This window comes from Rhamphochromis longiceps, linkage group LG3 (genome assembly GCF_057381845.1).
Source record: "Rhamphochromis longiceps isolate RC_006_pf linkage group LG3, R_longiceps_female_GT1.1, whole genome shotgun sequence".
Classification (NCBI taxonomy): Eukaryota; Metazoa; Chordata; class Actinopteri; order Cichliformes; family Cichlidae; genus Rhamphochromis; species Rhamphochromis longiceps.
The window spans coordinates 67358843-67377475 of NC_140559.1; the positions used below are offsets into that span (position 1 = coordinate 67358843).

The 18633-nt window shown below is 41.3% G+C and overlaps 4 protein-coding genes across 4 annotated transcripts in view; all 4 read left to right on the forward strand.

The window, feature by feature from the left end:
- LOC146676484 (NACHT, LRR and PYD domains-containing protein 12-like) overlaps window positions 1-5522 on the forward strand; it is a 68822-nt gene extending 63300 nt beyond the window's left edge. The window contains exon 7 of the mRNA XM_085400827.1: window positions 5327-5522. Within this exon, the coding sequence (XP_085256953.1) occupies window positions 5327-5522 (196 nt within the window). The remainder of the gene's footprint in view (window positions 1-5326) is intronic.
- LOC146676476 (protein NLRC3-like) overlaps window positions 1-18633 on the forward strand; it is a 455324-nt gene that overhangs the window by 382727 nt on the left and 53964 nt on the right. The gene's annotated exons all lie outside the window — the stretch shown is intronic.
- Window positions 674-2897, forward strand: LOC146676487 (protein NLRC3-like). The gene is made up of 2 exons (XM_085402136.1): window positions 674-957; window positions 1099-2897. Exons 1-2 carry the CDS (start codon window positions 750-752, stop codon window positions 2895-2897), a joined length of 2007 nt encoding a protein of 668 aa, XP_085258262.1. The 5' UTR covers window positions 674-749.
- LOC146676488 (ribonuclease inhibitor-like) lies at window positions 8742-12523 on the forward strand. The gene is made up of 3 exons (XM_085400829.1): window positions 8742-8761; window positions 9995-10171; window positions 12328-12523. The coding sequence occupies exons 1-3, from the start codon at window positions 8742-8744 to the stop codon at window positions 12521-12523; spliced, it is 393 nt and encodes a 130-aa protein (XP_085256955.1).

Consider the following 18633-nt stretch of genomic DNA (forward strand, 5'->3'; position numbering starts at 1 on the left):
CTGAGCATGGAGGGAAAGCTTTATGCAGGAGATGGTAAGAGCTGTTGGGACTAAAGAAACTGAGCAGAAAACTACAGACATCTGGAAACTGAGTTGTTAATTCTCAGTGGGATCACCAGGACTAGCAAAGCTCCACCATGACAGTCATCTGATTGACTGAACCCATCCAAACATCACTTCATGGACCTTTAGCTTGTGTCTGTGTGTGGACAGACATAACATGAGCTAATTATACATTACTCCTCCACAGAGTGGACCAGCAGAGAGCAGAGGTTTCCACTGGTCAGTCTGCACAGCAGCATCAAACACACCTGGACTCTGTGGTTATGGTTTGTAGTACTACGTTTACATTTGTTCTTTTCAGTCACCTCTATGCTGCACTTTGTGGACCAGAGGATTGTCAGTGTGTCCAACATAAATCAGAGTTTGGGCTCCATGATTTCAGTCAGATTGGGGTGACTGTAGCTCAGGAGGGGAGCAGGTCAGCTACTAGTCAGAAGGTTTGTGAATCAAACCCTGGCTGGCAAATGTACTGGGTAACGTACTAAACCCAAGCTGCCCTCTGATGCATCCATCAGAGTGTGAAAGAAAGTATTTAAGCATAGAACAATGTGCTTGGTTGAATGAGGCATGTTGTATAAATGCTTTGTGTGCACAGAGTATCAAAGAGAGCTATATAAGAACCAGTCCATTTACCACTGGGTAATTCATATAGTCTTCTTTTCCAGCGGCTGGAGGACAACATCACCATGTTTGTGAAGAACGAGCTGAAGAAGATCCAGAAGCTTCTGAGTCCAGATCACCCAGAAACTTTAAAGAACCAGATGGAGGATGAGGAGATGTTTGAGGGTGAGGATGAAGATGAAAGAAAGAGCTGCAGAGAAGCATTTCTGAAGATCACACTCCACTTCTTGAGGAGACTTAAGCAGCATGAGATGGCTGACCATCTGCAGAGCAGTAAGAGAATTTCTCTAAAGACTGAATATTGATCTTTCCTAATAGCTCAAGAAATGGACCAATAGACATTCATCCTTTCAGGGTACTGAAAGGCTATGATATTTATTATATAATATTTTTTTCTGAATTTCTTACCTTCAGAAATATTTGCTCCACTCTGTAAACGAGAACTTAAAGCCCAACTGAAGAAGAAGTTCCAGTGTGTGTTTGAGGGCATCGCTAAAGCAGGAAGCCCAACCCTCCTGAATCAGATCTACACAGAGCTCTACATCACAGAGGGAGGGACTGCAGAGGTCAATGATGAACATGAGGTCAGACAGATTGAAACAGCATCCAGGAAACCAGACAGACCAGAAACAACAATCAGACAAGAAGACATCTTTAAAGCCTCACCTGGAAGAGACGAACCAATCAGAACAGTGCTGACAAAGGGAGTGGCTGGCATTGGGAAAACAGTCTTAACACAGAAATACAGCCTGGACTGGGCTGAAGACAAAGCCAACCAGGACATCCAGTTCATATTTCCATTCACTTTCAGAGAGCTGAATGTGCTGAAAGAGGAAAAGTTCAGCTTGGTGGAACTTGTTCATCACTTCTTTAATCAAACTAATGAATCAGGAATCTGCAGGCTTGAAGACTTCCAGGTTGTGTTCATACTTGATGGTCTGGATGAGTGTCGACTTAATTTGGACTTCCACAAAACTAAAATCCTGACTGAAACAAGAAAGTCCACCTCATTGGATGAGCTGCTGACAAACCTCATCAGAGGGAACCTGCTCCCTTCTGCTCGCCTTTGGATAACAACACGACCTGCAGCAGCCAATCAGATCCCTCCTCAGTGTGTCGACATGGTGACAGAGGTCAGAGGGTTCACTGACCCACAGAAGGAGGAGTACTTCAGGAAGAGATTCAGAGATGAGGAGCAGGCCAGCAGGATCATCTCCCACATCAAGAAAGCTCGAAGCCTCCACATCATGTGTCACATCCCAGTCTTCTGCTGGATCACTGCTACAGTTCTGGAGGATGTGCTGGAAACCAGAGAGGGAGGAGAGCTGCCCAAGACCCTGACTGAGATGTACATCCACTTCCTGGTGGTTCAGGCCAAAGTCAAGAGGATCAAATATGATGGAGGAGCTGAGACAGATCCACACTGGAGTCCAGAGAGCAGGAAGATGATTGAGTCACTGGGAAAACTGGCTTTTGATCAGCTGCAGAAAGGAAACCTGATCTTCTATGAATCAGACCTGACAGAGTGTGGCATCGATATCAGAGCAGCCTCAGTGTACTCAGGAGTGTTCACACAGATCTTTAAAGAGGAGAAACAACTGTACCAGGACAAGGTGTTCTGCTTTGTTCATCTCAGTGTTCAGGAGTTTCTGGCTGCTCTTCATGTCCACCTGACCTTCATCAACTCTGGACTCAATCTGCTGGAAGAACAACAAACAACGTCCATGTGGTCTAAATTATTTGATAAACCAAAACTCCAATCTCTCCACCAGAGTGCTGTGAACAAGGCCTTACAGAGTCCAAATGGACACCTGGACTTGTTCCTTCGTTTTCTCTTGGGTCTGAAGACTAATCAAACTCGTTTGCAAGGCCTGAAGACACAAACAGGAAGTAGCTCACTGACCAATCAAGAAGCAGTTCAGTACATCAAGGAGAAGCTCAGTGAGAATCTGTCTGCAGAGAAAAGCATCAATCTGTTCCACTGTCTGAATGAACTGAATGATCGTTCTCTACTGGAGGAGATCCAACAGTCCCTGAGATCAGGACGTCTCTCCACAGATAAACTGTCTCCTGCTCAGTGGTCAGCTCTGGTCTTCATCTTACTGTCATCAGAAAAAGATCTGGATGTTTTTGACCTGAAGAAATACTTTGCTTCAGAGAAGGCTCTTCTGAGGCTGCTGCCAGTGGTCAAAGCCTCTAAAAAAGCTCTGTAAGTTATAAAGTTTTTATTATTTAATTTGGTTGGTATGTTATGGAAAAACACACTGCCATCAACTTCTGTTTTGTTTTTGTCAAAATCACTGTAATATAATCACTGTACCTTTATATACATGTGACTTGTATTAATGTTGCTGCCCTCTTGTGGCTAAAGTGTAATTATGTTATTGTTATTAGGGAGGGTTTGAGAGTAACATGCCAAGTGAGTCAGCAGCTTCGCTTTAGCTTAAAAATCCAAATTCTTATGTCATCAGTTATAGTTGCATGTATTCATTATCATAACTTAACCTTTAATATTGATGTCTTAAATTTATTTTGAGTAAAGTAGCAATAATTTTATGGTTTATTAAATAAATACATCACTAATGAATTATTTATTTCAGTAATTAATTAAAAAAATATATTGATAATTAATTATCAGTTAATTTCATTTAAAATAATTCATTATTTATTTATGTACAATTCAAATTAGTTAATTACATATTTAATCAATTATTGGTTTGTTTTCTATTTTAATTATTTTACTGACACATTTAATGAATTATTTAATGATGTATTTATTTAATTCACGTTGCTACTCCTGGCCCTGCATCGCTGTTCATAAATACATTTTATTTGTCAGCTTCACCCATCAAAGTCAGGGGGCGGGGTTAATGCTGATCAAGTCAAAACCATTGCTTTGGTCTGGTGGGCGTTCTTTTAGTGGGCTTTTCTCAATACTAAGTAGGCCTACACACCAGGATTTGGACATGTGTGGACCCAAACTATACTTAAACTTTACCCTTTTTTGTGTGTCACCAAATACACTTTAATATTTTCTAGACAAGAATGTAGTGGCATAATCTTTAACCTCTTTTGGCTCCAAACAGAAGTGACAGACTTGAGCAGGGTTCATTTAAAGGCTGACAGAAGTGGAGTGGTGACGGGGAGATGTTTGACAGGACAGTGTTTCAGCCTCCACAGGTTCATGTTGTGCTCCATCAGTCAGTGAAGATGAAGTCAGTGCTGATGAGGCTGTAGAGTGTGTGAGGGATGTGAATGAGGATGATGAAGATCTGATGATAGCAGATAAAAACAGGCTGCAGAGACTTTGAGCCATACAGGGCACACAGTGTGTGTACAGAACAGCTGAAATCATTATGGAGGCCTCACTGGAATATGGAAGCATCACAGTACAGCTTCAGTGAAGCATTAAAGTCTCTGATATGAGATGAGAAATGAAGCAGCCAGAGCTTTTTCATGAGTGGAAACCCACTGTGACTGTGAGCTGCTGCTACAGCCTCCAGATTAGCCAGCAGCTCATCCTGCTCAACATTTTCTCACCAACTTTAATGGAAGTGTGATGTTTTCAGCTGGAGTGATGGTCAGGGTGGCCTCCCTCTCCTCTTCTTCTCCTCTTCCTCTTTCATTTGTAAAGCCACTTCTGCTGCTTTCATTCATTTGGAAGTCCTGTAGCTGAGTTTGGGAGAGACTAACAGCCTCGGCAGCAGAGGGGAGAAAGGCTGTAACACCACCACTTTACTCTGTTCTACCTGTCACATCATTTTATCAGGAAACAAATATGCTCATGTTTTTACTATGTTTGTCTTGAAGATGTAAGAAGATCACATGGTGCTTTTTATTATTGTGTTGGTTTGTTTCCTGTCTCTTGGATGGAGCCCAGCTGTGCGTGGCCCCTGGGCCTGTGGTCAGAGTGTGTGCTGGATAATCCGGCCCAGGATGAGGCCAAACTGACATGGGATGAAATGTCTGTCACATAATTGAGCTTAGTGTAGTTTCATTTCTGCACAATTTAAAAACAACCAAAACTTTGTTCTGTCTTTTCTGTGTTATACTGTAGACTTTCTTTGATACTGTGTCCAAAAGGAGCAGCTTTTACTTTGAAGGGGAAGCGTCTCTGTTTCCTCTTCAGGTTGGATGATGGAAGCAAATTAGTGTGTGATGTTCTTTCAGTGTTGCACTTTGTAGACGCTCCCTGAGCACTGGTCTCACAGCCAGCTGCACATAGAGACCAGTGTTGTGAGTCCAGGTCAGAAGATGACTTGTTGGAATGAAAATGAGCTTGTAGTTTGTCTGCTTTAATAATGTGACTGGAAAAAGGTGTTGGACTTCAAATATGTCCATTTCTTTCACACTTCACCTTTAAAAGTGAAGCCTTGTGGTTCCTGGAAGGAAAAACACGACTTTTTCAAGTCTTTGTCCTGTTTTTATGATAAATGTACGACTTTAATATGAAACATTCAGAGTTTTTTCTCTTGTTGTGTTTGTTTGAAGCTGCTTCCTGTTGGCTTCAGCTGTTTGGAGTTTCCATTTTCTAAACTTCTACATTCTGAACCTTCTTCAGCTCTGAACAGATGATGAAACACTGAATGATTTCAAGCTCACACTTTATCTAATAAACTTACATCTTTCATTCTTTATACAGATTGAGGAGCTGTGGTTTGTCAGAGATCAGCTGTGATTATCTGGCAGCAGCACTGAAGTCCAACCCCTCCCATCTGAGAGAGCTGGACCTGAGTGACAACTACAAGCTGCAGGATTCAGGAGTGAAGCATCTGTGTGGTTTCCTGGAGAGTCCAGGATGTGGACTTGAAACTCTGGGGTCAGTCAGCATGTTTTAGTTGTGCTGAGATGAATATGATGTGAAAGTTGTGCTGACACTAAACTGCAGACATCAGGCTGATATTATACTGATCCACACTGAGGATCTTCATGGTAAAGTCTGTTTTCTTCTTCTCTGGTTTAGTCCATTGACTGCAGCAGAACAATGTTCACATTTCAAACAGTGATACTCAACGTATGGCCCGCGGCCCACACGCGGCCTGCCCACCTTTCCTGATTCAGAGAGAGGGGACCCTGATTAACTGTGTAGTGTTCTTCCTGACAGTTCTAAGTATCAGACACAACAATGAATAATCCACAGCTGACTGTCTTTAGCAGGTCAAAGGTCACGGCACACAGCAGACAGTGGGAAATATTATAACTCTGATCATTTATCAGCACATATCCATATGTATAAAAACAAAGCTGACACTGTGAGACTTGATCAGAGGTGTGATCATCACAGCAGAGGCCTTTGTGTCAAAGTCACTGAGGATCAAACAGAAACACATGAAGCAGATTTTCCTGTTCTGGCTTTTTATAGCAGATAACCTTCAAAATATTCTGCAGTCCATCAAAAACTGAAGCAAACCATGAATCAACATGTGAACATGAGCTGATGCTGCTGAAGTGAAGCAAAGTTACAGAGGTTTGATTACAGACACAGCTGAGAGTTTGTAATCTGTCATCATTTTAAAAGGTTTACATTTCTTCAGTATTGAACAGCAGAAATGAGGCTTTGTTTTGGGAGGCCGACAGCAGTGAACACAACAGCAGACTGGTGCGTAATAAGCAGTGAATAATGCAGGAAACAGATTTTTGAAGGTAAACTGTTCTTGAAGTACACTGAGAGAGAGAGAGCTGTGCAGGAAGTAAACGTCAAAGTCAGAGAGAATTCATGACGATGTTCATCAAACGTAAAGCGTAGTTTGGATCTTCTTCTGCTGCTGGTTCACTCAGTTTTGGTTGGAGACAGATGAAACCTGCAGCTTCAGGATCTGTGAGCTGTCCACTTTCAGCCCCGACGGCGTGTCCGTGTACGTGCCGTCGAGTGAACGATCCACGCTCTGTGTTTCCATCTTTGTGTGTTTAGCTGCTCTCATTTACTGTTTTATCTGTTTGCTTGTTGTTGAAATACTTTTGGGAGCTTTAACCTGAGATTCTGGCAAAATACATTTATATTAAAAATCGATTCAGGATTGAATGAATCAACATCGCTTTATTCAAATTAAAACCATTTAAATAGGAAAATCCATTTTTTTACAGCCGCCTCTAATGCTGGGTAATATCAGCTGGTCCATGTGCAGCTGGCTGTGAGGCTCAGGGAGCGTCTACAAAGTGCAACACTGAAAGAACATCATCCATAAATATTGAGTAATAACTGGACTCTCATACAGCGAGACTCAAATGCCTTTAAACATCAGCTTATCCTGCTGATCCAAGTCCAACACTGAGTTTGTAAAAACATGTTTGTCAATCATTTTGTTTGGTTTCTGAGGAAAATGATTCAATAACTTGCTGCTAATACACAACATTTCATCATATTTCCTCATAACCCTCTTTTGTCTGACCATTTGATCCCATTTGAATTTGCAATAAAGGATCCACAGAGTTTGGTGACAATAATGACAGTAGATGTTTGTGTGAAAGTGCTGGAAGCAAATGAGTGTGTGATGTTCTTTCAGTGTTGCACTTTGTAGACGCTCCCTGAGCACTGGTCTCACAGCCAGCTGCACATAGAGACCAGTGTTGTTAGTCCAGGTCAGAAGATGACTTGTTGGAATGAAAATGAGCTTGTAGTTTGTCTGCTTTAATAATGTGACTGGAAAAAGGTGTTGGACTTCAAATATGTCCATTTCTTTCACACTTCACCTTTAAAAGTGAAGCCTTGTGGTTCCTGGAAGGAAAAACACGACTTTTTCAAGTCTTTGTCCTGTTTTTATGAGAAATGTACGACTTTAATGTGAAACGTTCAGAGTTTTTTCTCTTGTTGTGTTTGTTTGAAGCTGCTTCCTGTTGGCTTCAGCTGTTTGGAGTTTCCATTTTCTAAACTTCTACATTCTGAACCTTCTTCAGCTCTGAACAGATGATGAAACACTGAATGATTTCAAGCTCACACTTTGTCTAATAAACTTACATCTTTCATTCTTTATACAGATTGTGGGGCTGTGGTTTGTCAGAGATCAGCTGTGATTATCTGGCAGCAGCACTGAAGTCCAACCCCTCCCATCTGAGACAGCTGGACCTGAGTAGGAACAACAAGCTGCAGGATTCAGGAGTGAAGCATCTGTGTGGTTTCCTGGAGAGTCCAGGATGTGGACTTGAAACTCTGGGGTCAGTCAGCATGTTTTAGTTGTGCTGAGATGAATATGATGTGAAAGTTGTGCTGACACTAAACTGCAGACATCAGGCTGATATTATACTGATCCACACTGAGGATCTTCATGGTAAAGTCTGTTTTCTTCTTCTCTGGTTTAGTCCATTGACTGCAGCAGAACAATGTTCACATTTCAAACAGTGAGACTCAACGTATGGCCCGCGGCCCACATGCGGCCTGCCCACCTTTCCTGATTCAGAGAGAGGGGACCCTGATTAACTGTGTAGTGTTCTTCCTCACAGTTCTAAGTATCAGACACAACAATGAATAATCCACAGCTGACTGTCTTTAGCAGGTCAAAGGTCACGGCACACAGCAGACAGTGGGAAATATTATAATTCTGATCATTTATCAGCACATATCCATATGTATAAAAACAAAGCTGACACTGTGAGACTTGATCAGAGGTGTGATCATCACAGCAGAGGCCTTTGTGTCAAAGTCACTGAGGATCAAACAGAAACACATGAAGCAGATTTTCCTGTTCTGGCTTTTTATAGCAGATAACCTTCAAAATATTCTGCAGTCCATCAAAAACTGAAGCAAACCATGAATCAACATGTGAACATGAGCTGATGCTGCTGAAGTGAAGCAAAGTTACAGAGGTTTGATTACAGACACAGCTGAGAGTTTGTAATCTGTCATCATTTTAAAAGGTTTACATTTCTTCAGTATCGAACAGCAGAAATGAGGCTTTGTTTTGGGAGGCCGACAGCAGTGAACACAACAGCAGACTGGTGCGTAATAAGCAGTGAATAATGCAGGAAACAGATTTTTGAAGGTAAACTGTTCTTGAAGTACACTGAGAGAGAGAGTGAGCTGTGCAGGAAGTAAACGTCGAAGTCAGAGAGAATTCATGACGATGTTCATCAAACGTAAAGCGTAGTTTGGATCTTCTTCTGCTGCTGGTTCAGTCAGTTTTGGTTGGAGACAGATGAAACCTGCAGCTTCAGGATCTGTGAGCTGTCCACTTTCAGCCCCGACGGCGTGTCCGTGTACGTGCCGTCGAGTGAACGATCCACGCTCTGTGTTTCCATCTTTGTGTGTTTAGCTGCTCTCATTTACTGTTTTATCTGTTTGCTTGTTGTTGAAATACTTTTGGGAGCTTTAACCTGAGATTCTGGCAAAATACATTTATATTAAAAATCGATTCAGGATTGAATGAATCAACATCGCTTTATTCAAATTAAAACCATTTAAATAGGAAAATCCATTTTTTTACACCCGCCTCTAATGCTGGGTAATGTCAGCTGGTCCATGTGCAGCTGGCTGTGAGGCTCAGGGAGCGTCTACAAAGTGCAACACTGAAAGAACATCATCCATAAATATTGAGTAATAACTGGACTCTCATACAGCGAGACTCAAATGCCTTTAAACATCAGCTTATCCTGCTGATCCAAGTCCAACACTGAGTTTGTAAAAACATGTTTGTCAATCATTTTGTTTGGTTTCTGAGGAAAATGATTCAATAACTTGCTGCTAATACACAACATTTCATCATATTTCCTCATAACCCTCTTTTGTCTGACCATTTGATCCCATTTGAATTTGCAATAAAGGATCCACAGAGTTTGGTGACAATAATGACAGTAGATGTTTGTGTGGAAGTGCTGGAAGCAAATGAGTGTGCGATGTTCTTTCAGTGTTGCACTTTGTAGACGCTCCCTGAGCACTGGTCTCACAGCCAGCTGCACATAGAGACCAGTGTTGTTAGTCCAGGTCAGAAGATGACTTGTTGGAATGAAAATGAGCTTGTAGTTTGTCTGCTTTAATAATGTGACTGGAAAAAGGTGTTGGACTTCAAATATGTCCATTTCTTTCACACTTCACCTTTAAAAGTGAAGCCTTGTGGTTCCTGGAAGGAAAAACACGACTTTTTCAAGTCTTTGTCCTGTTTTTATGAGAAATGTACGACTTTAATGTGAAACATTCAGAGTTTTTTCTCTTGTTGTGTTTGTTTGAAGCTGCTTCCTGTTGGCTTCAGCTGTTTGGAGTTTCCATTTTCTAAACTTCTACATTCTGAACCTTCTTCAGCTCTGAACAGATGATGAAACACTGAATGATTTCAAGCTCACACTTTGTCTAATAAACTTACATCTTTCATTCTTTATACAGATTGAGGGGCTGTGGTTTGTCAGAGATCAGCTGTGATTATCTGGCAGCAGCACTGAAGTCCAACCCCTCCCATCTGAGACAGCTGGACCTGAGCTCCAACAACAAGCTGCAGGATTCAGGAGTGAAGCATCTGTGTGGTTTCCTGGAGAGTCCAGGATGTGGACTTGAAACTCTGAGGTCAGTCAGCATGTTTTAGTTGTACTGAGATGAATATGATGTGAAAGTTGTGCTGACACTAAACTGCAGACATCAGGCTGATATTATACTGATCCACACTGAGGATCTTCATGGTAAAGTCTGTTTTCTTCTTCTCTGGTTTAGTCCATTGACTGCAGCAGAACAATGTTCACATTTCAAACAGTGATACTCAACGTATGGCCCGCGGCCCACACGCGGCCTGCCCACCTTCCCTGATTCAGAGAGAGGGGACCCTGATTAACTGTGTAGTGTTCTTCCTCACAGTTCTAAGTATCAGACACAACAATGAATAATCCACAGCTGACTGTCTTTAGCAGGTCAAAGGTCACGGCACACAGCAGACAGTGGGAAATATTATAACTCTGATCATTTATCAGCACATATCCATATGTATAAAAACAAAGCTGACACTGTGAGACTTGATCAGAGGTGTGATCATCACAGCAGAGGCCTTTGTGTCAAAGTCACTGAGGATCAAACAGAAACACATGAAGCAGATTTTCCTGTTCTGGCTTTTTATAGCAGATAACCTTCAAAATATTCTGCAGTCCATCAAAAACTGAAGCAAACCATGAATCAACATGTGAACATGAGCTGATGCTGCTGAAGGGAAGCAAAGTTACAGAGGTTTGATTACAGACACAGCTGAGAGTTTGTAATCTGTCATCATTTTAAAAGGTTTACATTTCTTCAGTATTGAACAGCAGAAATGAGGCTTTGTTTTGGGAGGCCGACAGCAGTGAACACAACAGCAGACTGGTGCGTAATAAGCAGTGAATAATGCAGGAAACAGATTTTTGAAGGTAAACTGTTCTTGAAGTACACTGAGAGAGAGAGAGCTGTGCAGGAAGTAAACGTCAAAGTCAGAGAGAATTCATGACGATGTTCATCAAACGTAAAGCGTAGTTTGGATCTTCTTCTGCTGCTGGTTCAGTCAGTTTTGGTTGGAGACAGATGAAACCTGCAGCTTCAGGATCTGTGAGCTGTCCACTTTCAGCCCCGACGGCGTGTCCGTGTACGTGCCGTCGAGTGAACGATCCGCGCTCTGTGTTTCCATCTTTGTGTGTTTAGCTGCTCTCATTTACTGTTTTATCTGTTTGCTTGTTGTTGAAATACTTTTGGGAGCTTTAACCTGAGATTCTGGCAAAATACATTTATATTAAAAATCGATTCAGGATTGAATGAATCAACATCGCTTTATTCAAATTAAAACCATTTAAATAGGAAAATCCATTTTTTTACACCCGCCTCTAATGCTGGGTAATGTCAGCTGGTCCATGTGCAGCTGGCTGTGAGGCTCAGGGAGCGTCTACAAAGTGCAACACTGAAAGAACATCATCCATAAATATTGAGTAATAACTGGACTCTCATACAGCGAGACTCAAATGCCTTTAAACATCAGCTTATCCTGCTGATCCAAGTCCAACACTGAGTTTGTAAAAACATGTTTGTCAATCATTTTGTTTGGTTTCTGAGGAAAATGATTCAATAACTTGCTGCTAATACACAACATTTCATCATATTTCCTCATAACCCTCTTTTGTCTGACCATTTGATCCCATTTGAATTTGCAATAAAGGATCCACAGAGTTTGGTGACAATAATGACAGTAGATGTTTGTGTGGAAGTGCTGGAAGCAAATGAGTGTGTGATGTTCTTTCAGTGTTGCACTTTGTAGACGCTCCCTGAGCACTGGTCTCACAGCCAGCTGCACATAGAGACCAGTGTTGTTAGTCCAGGTCAGAAGATGACTTGTTGGAATGAAAATGAGCTTGTAGTTTGTCTGCTTTAATAATGTGACTGGAAAAAGGTGTTGGACTTCAAATATGTCCATTTCTTTCACACTTCACCTTTAAAAGTGAAGCCTTGTGGTTCCTGGAAGGAAAAACACGACTTTTTCAAGTCTTTGTCCTGTTTTTATGAGAAATGTACGACTTTAATGTGAAACATTCAGAGTTTTTTCTCTTGTTGTGTTTGTTTGAAGCTGCTTCCTGTTGGCTTCAGCTGTTTGGAGTTTCCATTTTCTAAACTTCTACATTCTGAACCTTCTTCAGCTCTGAACAGATGATGAAACACTGAATGATTTCAAGCTCACACTTTGTCTAATAAACTTACATCTTTCATTCTTTATACAGATTGATGGACTGTGGTTTGTCAGAGATCAGCTGTGATTATCTGGCAGCAGCACTGAAGTCCAACCCCTCCCATCTGAGACAGCTGGACCTGAGCTCCAACTACAAGCTGCAGGATTCAGGAGTGAAGCATCTGTGTGGTTTCCTGGAGAGTCCAGGATGTGGACTTGAAACTCTGGGGTCAGTCAGCATGTTTTAGTTGTGCTGAGATGAATATGATGTGAAAGTTGTGCTGACACTAAACTGCAGACATCAGGCTGATATTATACTGATCCACACTGAGGATCTTCATGGTAAAGTCTGTTTTCTTCTTCTCTGGTTTAGTCCATTGACTGCAGCAGAACAATGTTCACATTTCAAACAGTGATACTCAACGTATGGCCCGCGGCCCACACGCGGCCTGCCCACCTTTCCTGATTCAGAGAGAGGGCACCCTGATTAACTGTGTAGTGTTCTTCCTCACAGTTCTAAGTATCAGACACAACAATGAATAATCCACAGCTGACTGTCTTTAGCAGGTCAAAGGTCACGGCACACAGCAGGCAGTGGGAAATATTATAACTCTGATCATTTATCAGCACATATCCATATGTATAAAAACAAAGCTGACACTGTGAGACTTGATCAGAGGTGTGATCATCACAGCAGAGGCCTTTGTGTCAAAGTCACTGAGGATCAAACAGAACCACATGAAGCAGATTTTCCTGTTCTGGCTTTTTATAGCAGATAACCTTCAAAATATTCTGCAGTCCATCAAAAACTGAAGCAAACCATGAATCAACATGTGAACATGAGCTGATGCTGCTGAAGTGAAGCAAAGTTACAGAGGTTTGATTACAGACACAGCTGAGAGTTTGTAATCTGTCATCATTTTAAAAGGTTTACATTTCTTCAGTATTGAACAGCAGAAATGAGGCTTTGTTTTGGGAGGCCGACAGCAGTGAACACAACAGCAGACTGGTGCGTAATAAGCAGTGAATAATGCAGGAAACAGATTTTTGAAGGTAAACTGTTCTTGAAGTACACTGAGAGAGAGAGTGAGCTGTGCAGGAAGTAAACGTCAAAGTCAGAGAGAATTCATGACGATGTTCATCAAACGTAAAGCGTAGTTTGGATCTTCTTCTGCTGCTGGTTCACTCAGTTTTGGTTGGAGACAGATGAAACCTGCAGCTTCAGGATCTGTGAGCTGTCCACTTTCAGCCCCGACGGCGTGTCCGTGTACGTGCCGTCGAGTGAACGATCCACGCTCTGTGTTTCCATCTTTGTGTGTTTAGCTGCTCTCATTTACTGTTTTATCTGTTTGCTTGTTGTTGAAATACTTTTGGGAGCTTTAACCTGAGATTCTGGCAAAATACATTTATATTAAAAATCGATTCAGGATTGAATGAATCAACATCGCTTTATTCAAATTAAAACCATTTAAATAGGAAAATCCATTTTTTTACACCCACCTCTAATGCTGGGTAATGTCAGCTGGTCCATGTGCAGCTGGCTGTGAGGCTCAGGGAGCGTCTACAAAGTGCAACACTGAAAGAACATCATCCATAAATATTGAGTAATAACTGGACTCTCATACAGCGAGACTCAAATGCCTTTAAACATCAGCTTATCCTGCTGATCCAAGTCCAACACTGAGTTTGTAAAAACATGTTTGTCAATCATTTTGTTTGGTTTCTGAGGAAAATGATTCAATAACTTGCTGCTAATACACAACATTTCATCATATTTCCTCATAACCCTCTTTTGTCTGACCATTTGATCCCATTTGGATTTGCAATAAAGGATCCACAGAGTTTGGTGACAATAATGACAGTAGATGTTTGTGTGAAAGTGCTGGAAGCAAATGAGTGTGTGATGTTCTTTCAGTGTTGCACTTTGTAGACGCTCCCTGAGCACTGGTCTCACAGCCAGCTGCACATAGAGACCAGTGTTGTTAGTCCAGGTCAGAAGATGACTTGTTGGAATGAAAATGAGCTTGTAGTTTGTCTGCTTTAATAATGTGACTGGAAAAAGGTGTTGGACTTCAAATATGTCCATTTCTTTCACACTTCACCTTTAAAAGTGAAGCCTTGTGGTTCCTGGAAGGAAAAACACGACTTTTTCAAGTCTTTGTCCTTTTTTTATGAGAAATGTACGACTTTAATGTGAAACATTCAGAGTTTTTTCTCTTGTTGTGTTTGTTTGAAGCTGCTTCCCGTTGGCTTCAGCTGTTTGGAGTTTCCATTTTCTAAACTTCTACATTCTGAACCTTCTTCAGCTCTGAACAGATGATGAAACACTGAATGATTTCAAGCTCACACTTTGTCTAATAAACTTACATCTTTCATTCTTTATACAGATTGTGGAACTGTGGTTTGTCAAAGATCAGCTGTGATTATCTGGCAGCAGCACTGAAGTCCAACCCCTCCCATCTGAAAGAGCTGGACCTGTACGGAAACAACCTGAAGGATCCAGATGTGAAGCAGCTGTCTGATCTTCAGCAGAGTCCAGACTACAGACTGGAGACTCTGGGGTCAGTAGAGTGATGGAGTGAGTGGGTGGTGCTGTCAGCAGTATTGTACTAAACACAGTCAGTATGAAACAAAGATCCAGTGTTTCCTGTAAAGCTGCAGCTTCTCAGTGAAGCTGTGAGAGGAGAATGGTGACAGGCTTCAGGATTGGACACAAACACTTCCTGTTTCTGACCTTTATGGTCACCATGGTAACGGCTGACACGCTCTGATCAAACACTGTCAACAGCCAATCAGCTCTCTGAACAAAGCAGCACGCAGACCAATGACTGCATTCATGTCCAAGTTTAAAGCAGTGAAGAACACAGTCTGTAGGTGAGGAAGAATTTAGTGAGAGCAGATGTTTGGATGGAATTCCTCCAGTTAACAGCTGGAACCGTCCATCTGGATTGTTGGGCTTGTTGTTGGGGTTCCTACAGAGCTCAGAGTGGACACACCAAGGTTCTTCTAATGAATGAAAGTCCAAACTCAAACTAGGAGGGAAAAACATTTTCATCAACTTCAATAAAAATCCAAAGATTAGAAAAAGTGAAGCAACAATGAGTCCTAGTACAGTCCCAGCACTGAAGTCCCTGCTGCTCTTTATACTGGATGTGCTGCATCACTGACTGACAGCTGATGAAGAGTCTCTGGAAACACTCGTTTATCTCCTCTGCTCTTCCTTCTTCTCTCTGCAGGTGGAGGTCATGGTAAACAGGACGGTGTGTGTGCTGAGAGAGGAGGAGCTGTGTCCTGATGATCCAGAGAGGTTGAAGCAGCAGCAGCTTGTGTGTAGAGATGCTCTGACTGGGCCATGTTACTGGGAGGTGGAGAGGAGAGCTTCATCCAGCAGTGACTGACAGAGGAATGAGAAGAAGTGCAGATGACTGTCAGTGCTGCAGAGTGAACTGCTCTGAGAACAGCTCCACTGTCAGACACAATGTAGAGTCCAGCATCATCCCTGTGTGTCCCTCTGGATCTGACAGAGGATCATCAGTGTATCTGGACTGCTCTGCTGCTGCTCTGTCCTTCTACAGTCTCTGCACAGTCTCTGTCTGACTCTGGCTTCAGACCCTCCTGGATCAAACTCACCTGGAAAAACTTTCAAATTCAAATTCAAATTTTATTTGTCACACACACAACCATACCCAGTATGACATGAGGTGAAATGCTTGTAGCTGTGCAATGCCCGACCATTAAATGACAGTGGTTTTACAGTATTTACAATTTACAGGTTATTACAAAATGTACAGATTTAACTTAGAAATTTACAGTAAAAATGTGCAAATAGCAGAAAGAGATTATAAGGAAGTGCACATGAAGAAAAACCAGAGTGTGTGGTGATGTGATGTGTGTGAGAGTCCAGTCTTATAGTGATGTGATGTGTGTGAGAGTCCAGTCTTATAGTGATGTGATGTGTGTGGGAGAGTTCAGTCCTACACCTGGTTCACGCCGCAATGTATTGCGCCATTTTCCGGGTCCACAAATCAAAACAAACGCATCGTGTTGGAACGACGACGACATGAAACATGCTTAAAAGCAGCTCAAAAGAAAACGGACGGTATAGAGACCGATTGCGTCCAGAGGCGATGCAGCAGCACTTGAAAAAATTAGAGTGCATTGCAAATCTGGACCCATATGAAATACGGCAGTGGAGTAAAGACCCAGACGACTTACCGCCACTGTCCTACCCTGATATCTTCACGTATCTTGTTTGTGGAGTAAGCGCTTACACTGGGAACCAGTTTCATAACTACAAGTCACTGGAGGCGCACATCCAATTTACAAGTGCAAAATTTGGCTATTTTCAAGCCGCCAAACTGTGAGTACGTCGTCATTCATACCAAGGTAAGTCAGCTGGAGTGCATCGAGTGTAATAGCCATTGTCCACCCCCCACCTTAATTAATGTTATACATTTATCATTGAACTGCTAAAATATCGTTATCATATCATGTGCCCATAATTGTAAAGTAGATGCAAACTAACACATTGATAATCGGGCAAATTATTACTTAACGCCAATTTGTGTCCTCCCTGTCTCATTGAATTTATTGTCTTTACATCAACCTTGTCCTTGTATGTTCCATGTACTAACCCCTAAATAAATCCAAGCAGGAAACATGTTTTAATAGTGTGATTGGGTCATCTGAACATGCTACCTATATAAATCCCAGCAGGAAGCATGTTTTAATAGTGTGATTGGGTCATCTGAACACCCTACCTATATAAATCCCAGCAGGAAACATGTTTTAATAGTGTGATTGGGTCATCTGAACATGCTACCTATATAAATCCCAGCAGGAAGCATGTTTTAATAGTGTGATTGGACCATCTGAACATGCTACCTATATAAATCCCAGCAGGAAGCATGTTTTAATAGTGTGATTGGGTCATCTGAACATGCTACCTATACGACAGAGCCATTTACCATGTAAGGTAGCATATTCTGATAAGTTAGCACGGATTGATAGACAAGACTATAAATTTACGCTACGGTAGGATGTTTTGACAGAACACCTTTTCTCGTCCCCAACATTTTTCTTTTGTTAAGCTTACTGTTATCAAGGCATGGTAAATGAACAGTAAACCTTGCCTGATGACTAATCTTCCCGTTTCCCTCTCATTGATTTATTTGGGTTGTCATGGCAGAAGTATTAAACAATGCCTTTTATTAGAACATAAGCATTTAAATGCAGTAATTGTATTTGAATTAGTTAAATATGAGTGGGCAACTCTGACCATGACAAGACTGCATTTGCTCTAAAAACTTAATAAAAAATTTAGACATATTGTTGTCATTATTTTTACTCTTCAATTTTATGTGTTTTTTTCTTTAAGATGGTATCAGAAGTTGCTCCTCCACCAGGAAAAAAACCATCTGCATGTATTCTTTCACTACATCCACGGTTCTCCTCTGTGGTCTTCCTCATTCATCCTGTTTGGAGCTTAATGTTCAACATCCTTTATCTGTTCAAATTACAGAAGGAGAAGAAAGTAATCATCAGAGCAGGAATCATGATAAATGATAAATAGATTACCAGTACATACAAACATAACACTTGCATAATTTCTCTGATAACGCTGCATTGGATGGGTTTATTAACTGTGGGCTGAAATTGTACTACAGTCTGCTGGTGAGGAACTTTTTTGAGTGTTGAATAAAATGTCCTCCACAATCTGTATATGAATTGTCATTAAAACCACAGAGATTCTTACTTATAAAGGAAAGAAAAGTGGGACAAAGCCCATCAACATATAGTGTATATTTTCTGAAACATTACAAAGATGCAGGTAATTCTGGGTTCACCTGAATTACAGATTAGACTGGTGGACAAACAGATGTTGTGTACAACTGGTGACAGCATCAGTGACAACAAATTAATCAGCGAGGCTGGAAGCAGAATTAGGAGGCGTCAGAGTCAGCGAGGGTCAGAGATCGACGAACAAATTGCCCACCTTCATGGATAATGCATCCCCCTCAAAAGGATTCAAAATTTGGGCCACGAAGAACAGTTCAGGAAACCTATTTTATTGTTTCGTCTGTGAAACTGTATAAATAAAATGTAAATTATGTTAAAGGCAAACACATTTGTAAGCCATAAGAAACAAACATGCTTTGCAATATACCTTCAAACATCTGTATAGATTTGATACATTATTTATTAACTGAATTTGCTAACATGTCTTACATAGTGAGAGTGTTTCTTTTACTGATGATATTTCAGTGATATGTATTTTTTATGACTAAATAATGCTCTATCGAACACCTGGCAATAACAGCAGGTGTGGCAATTTTGTAATTTGTTGTTTAAATTTGAT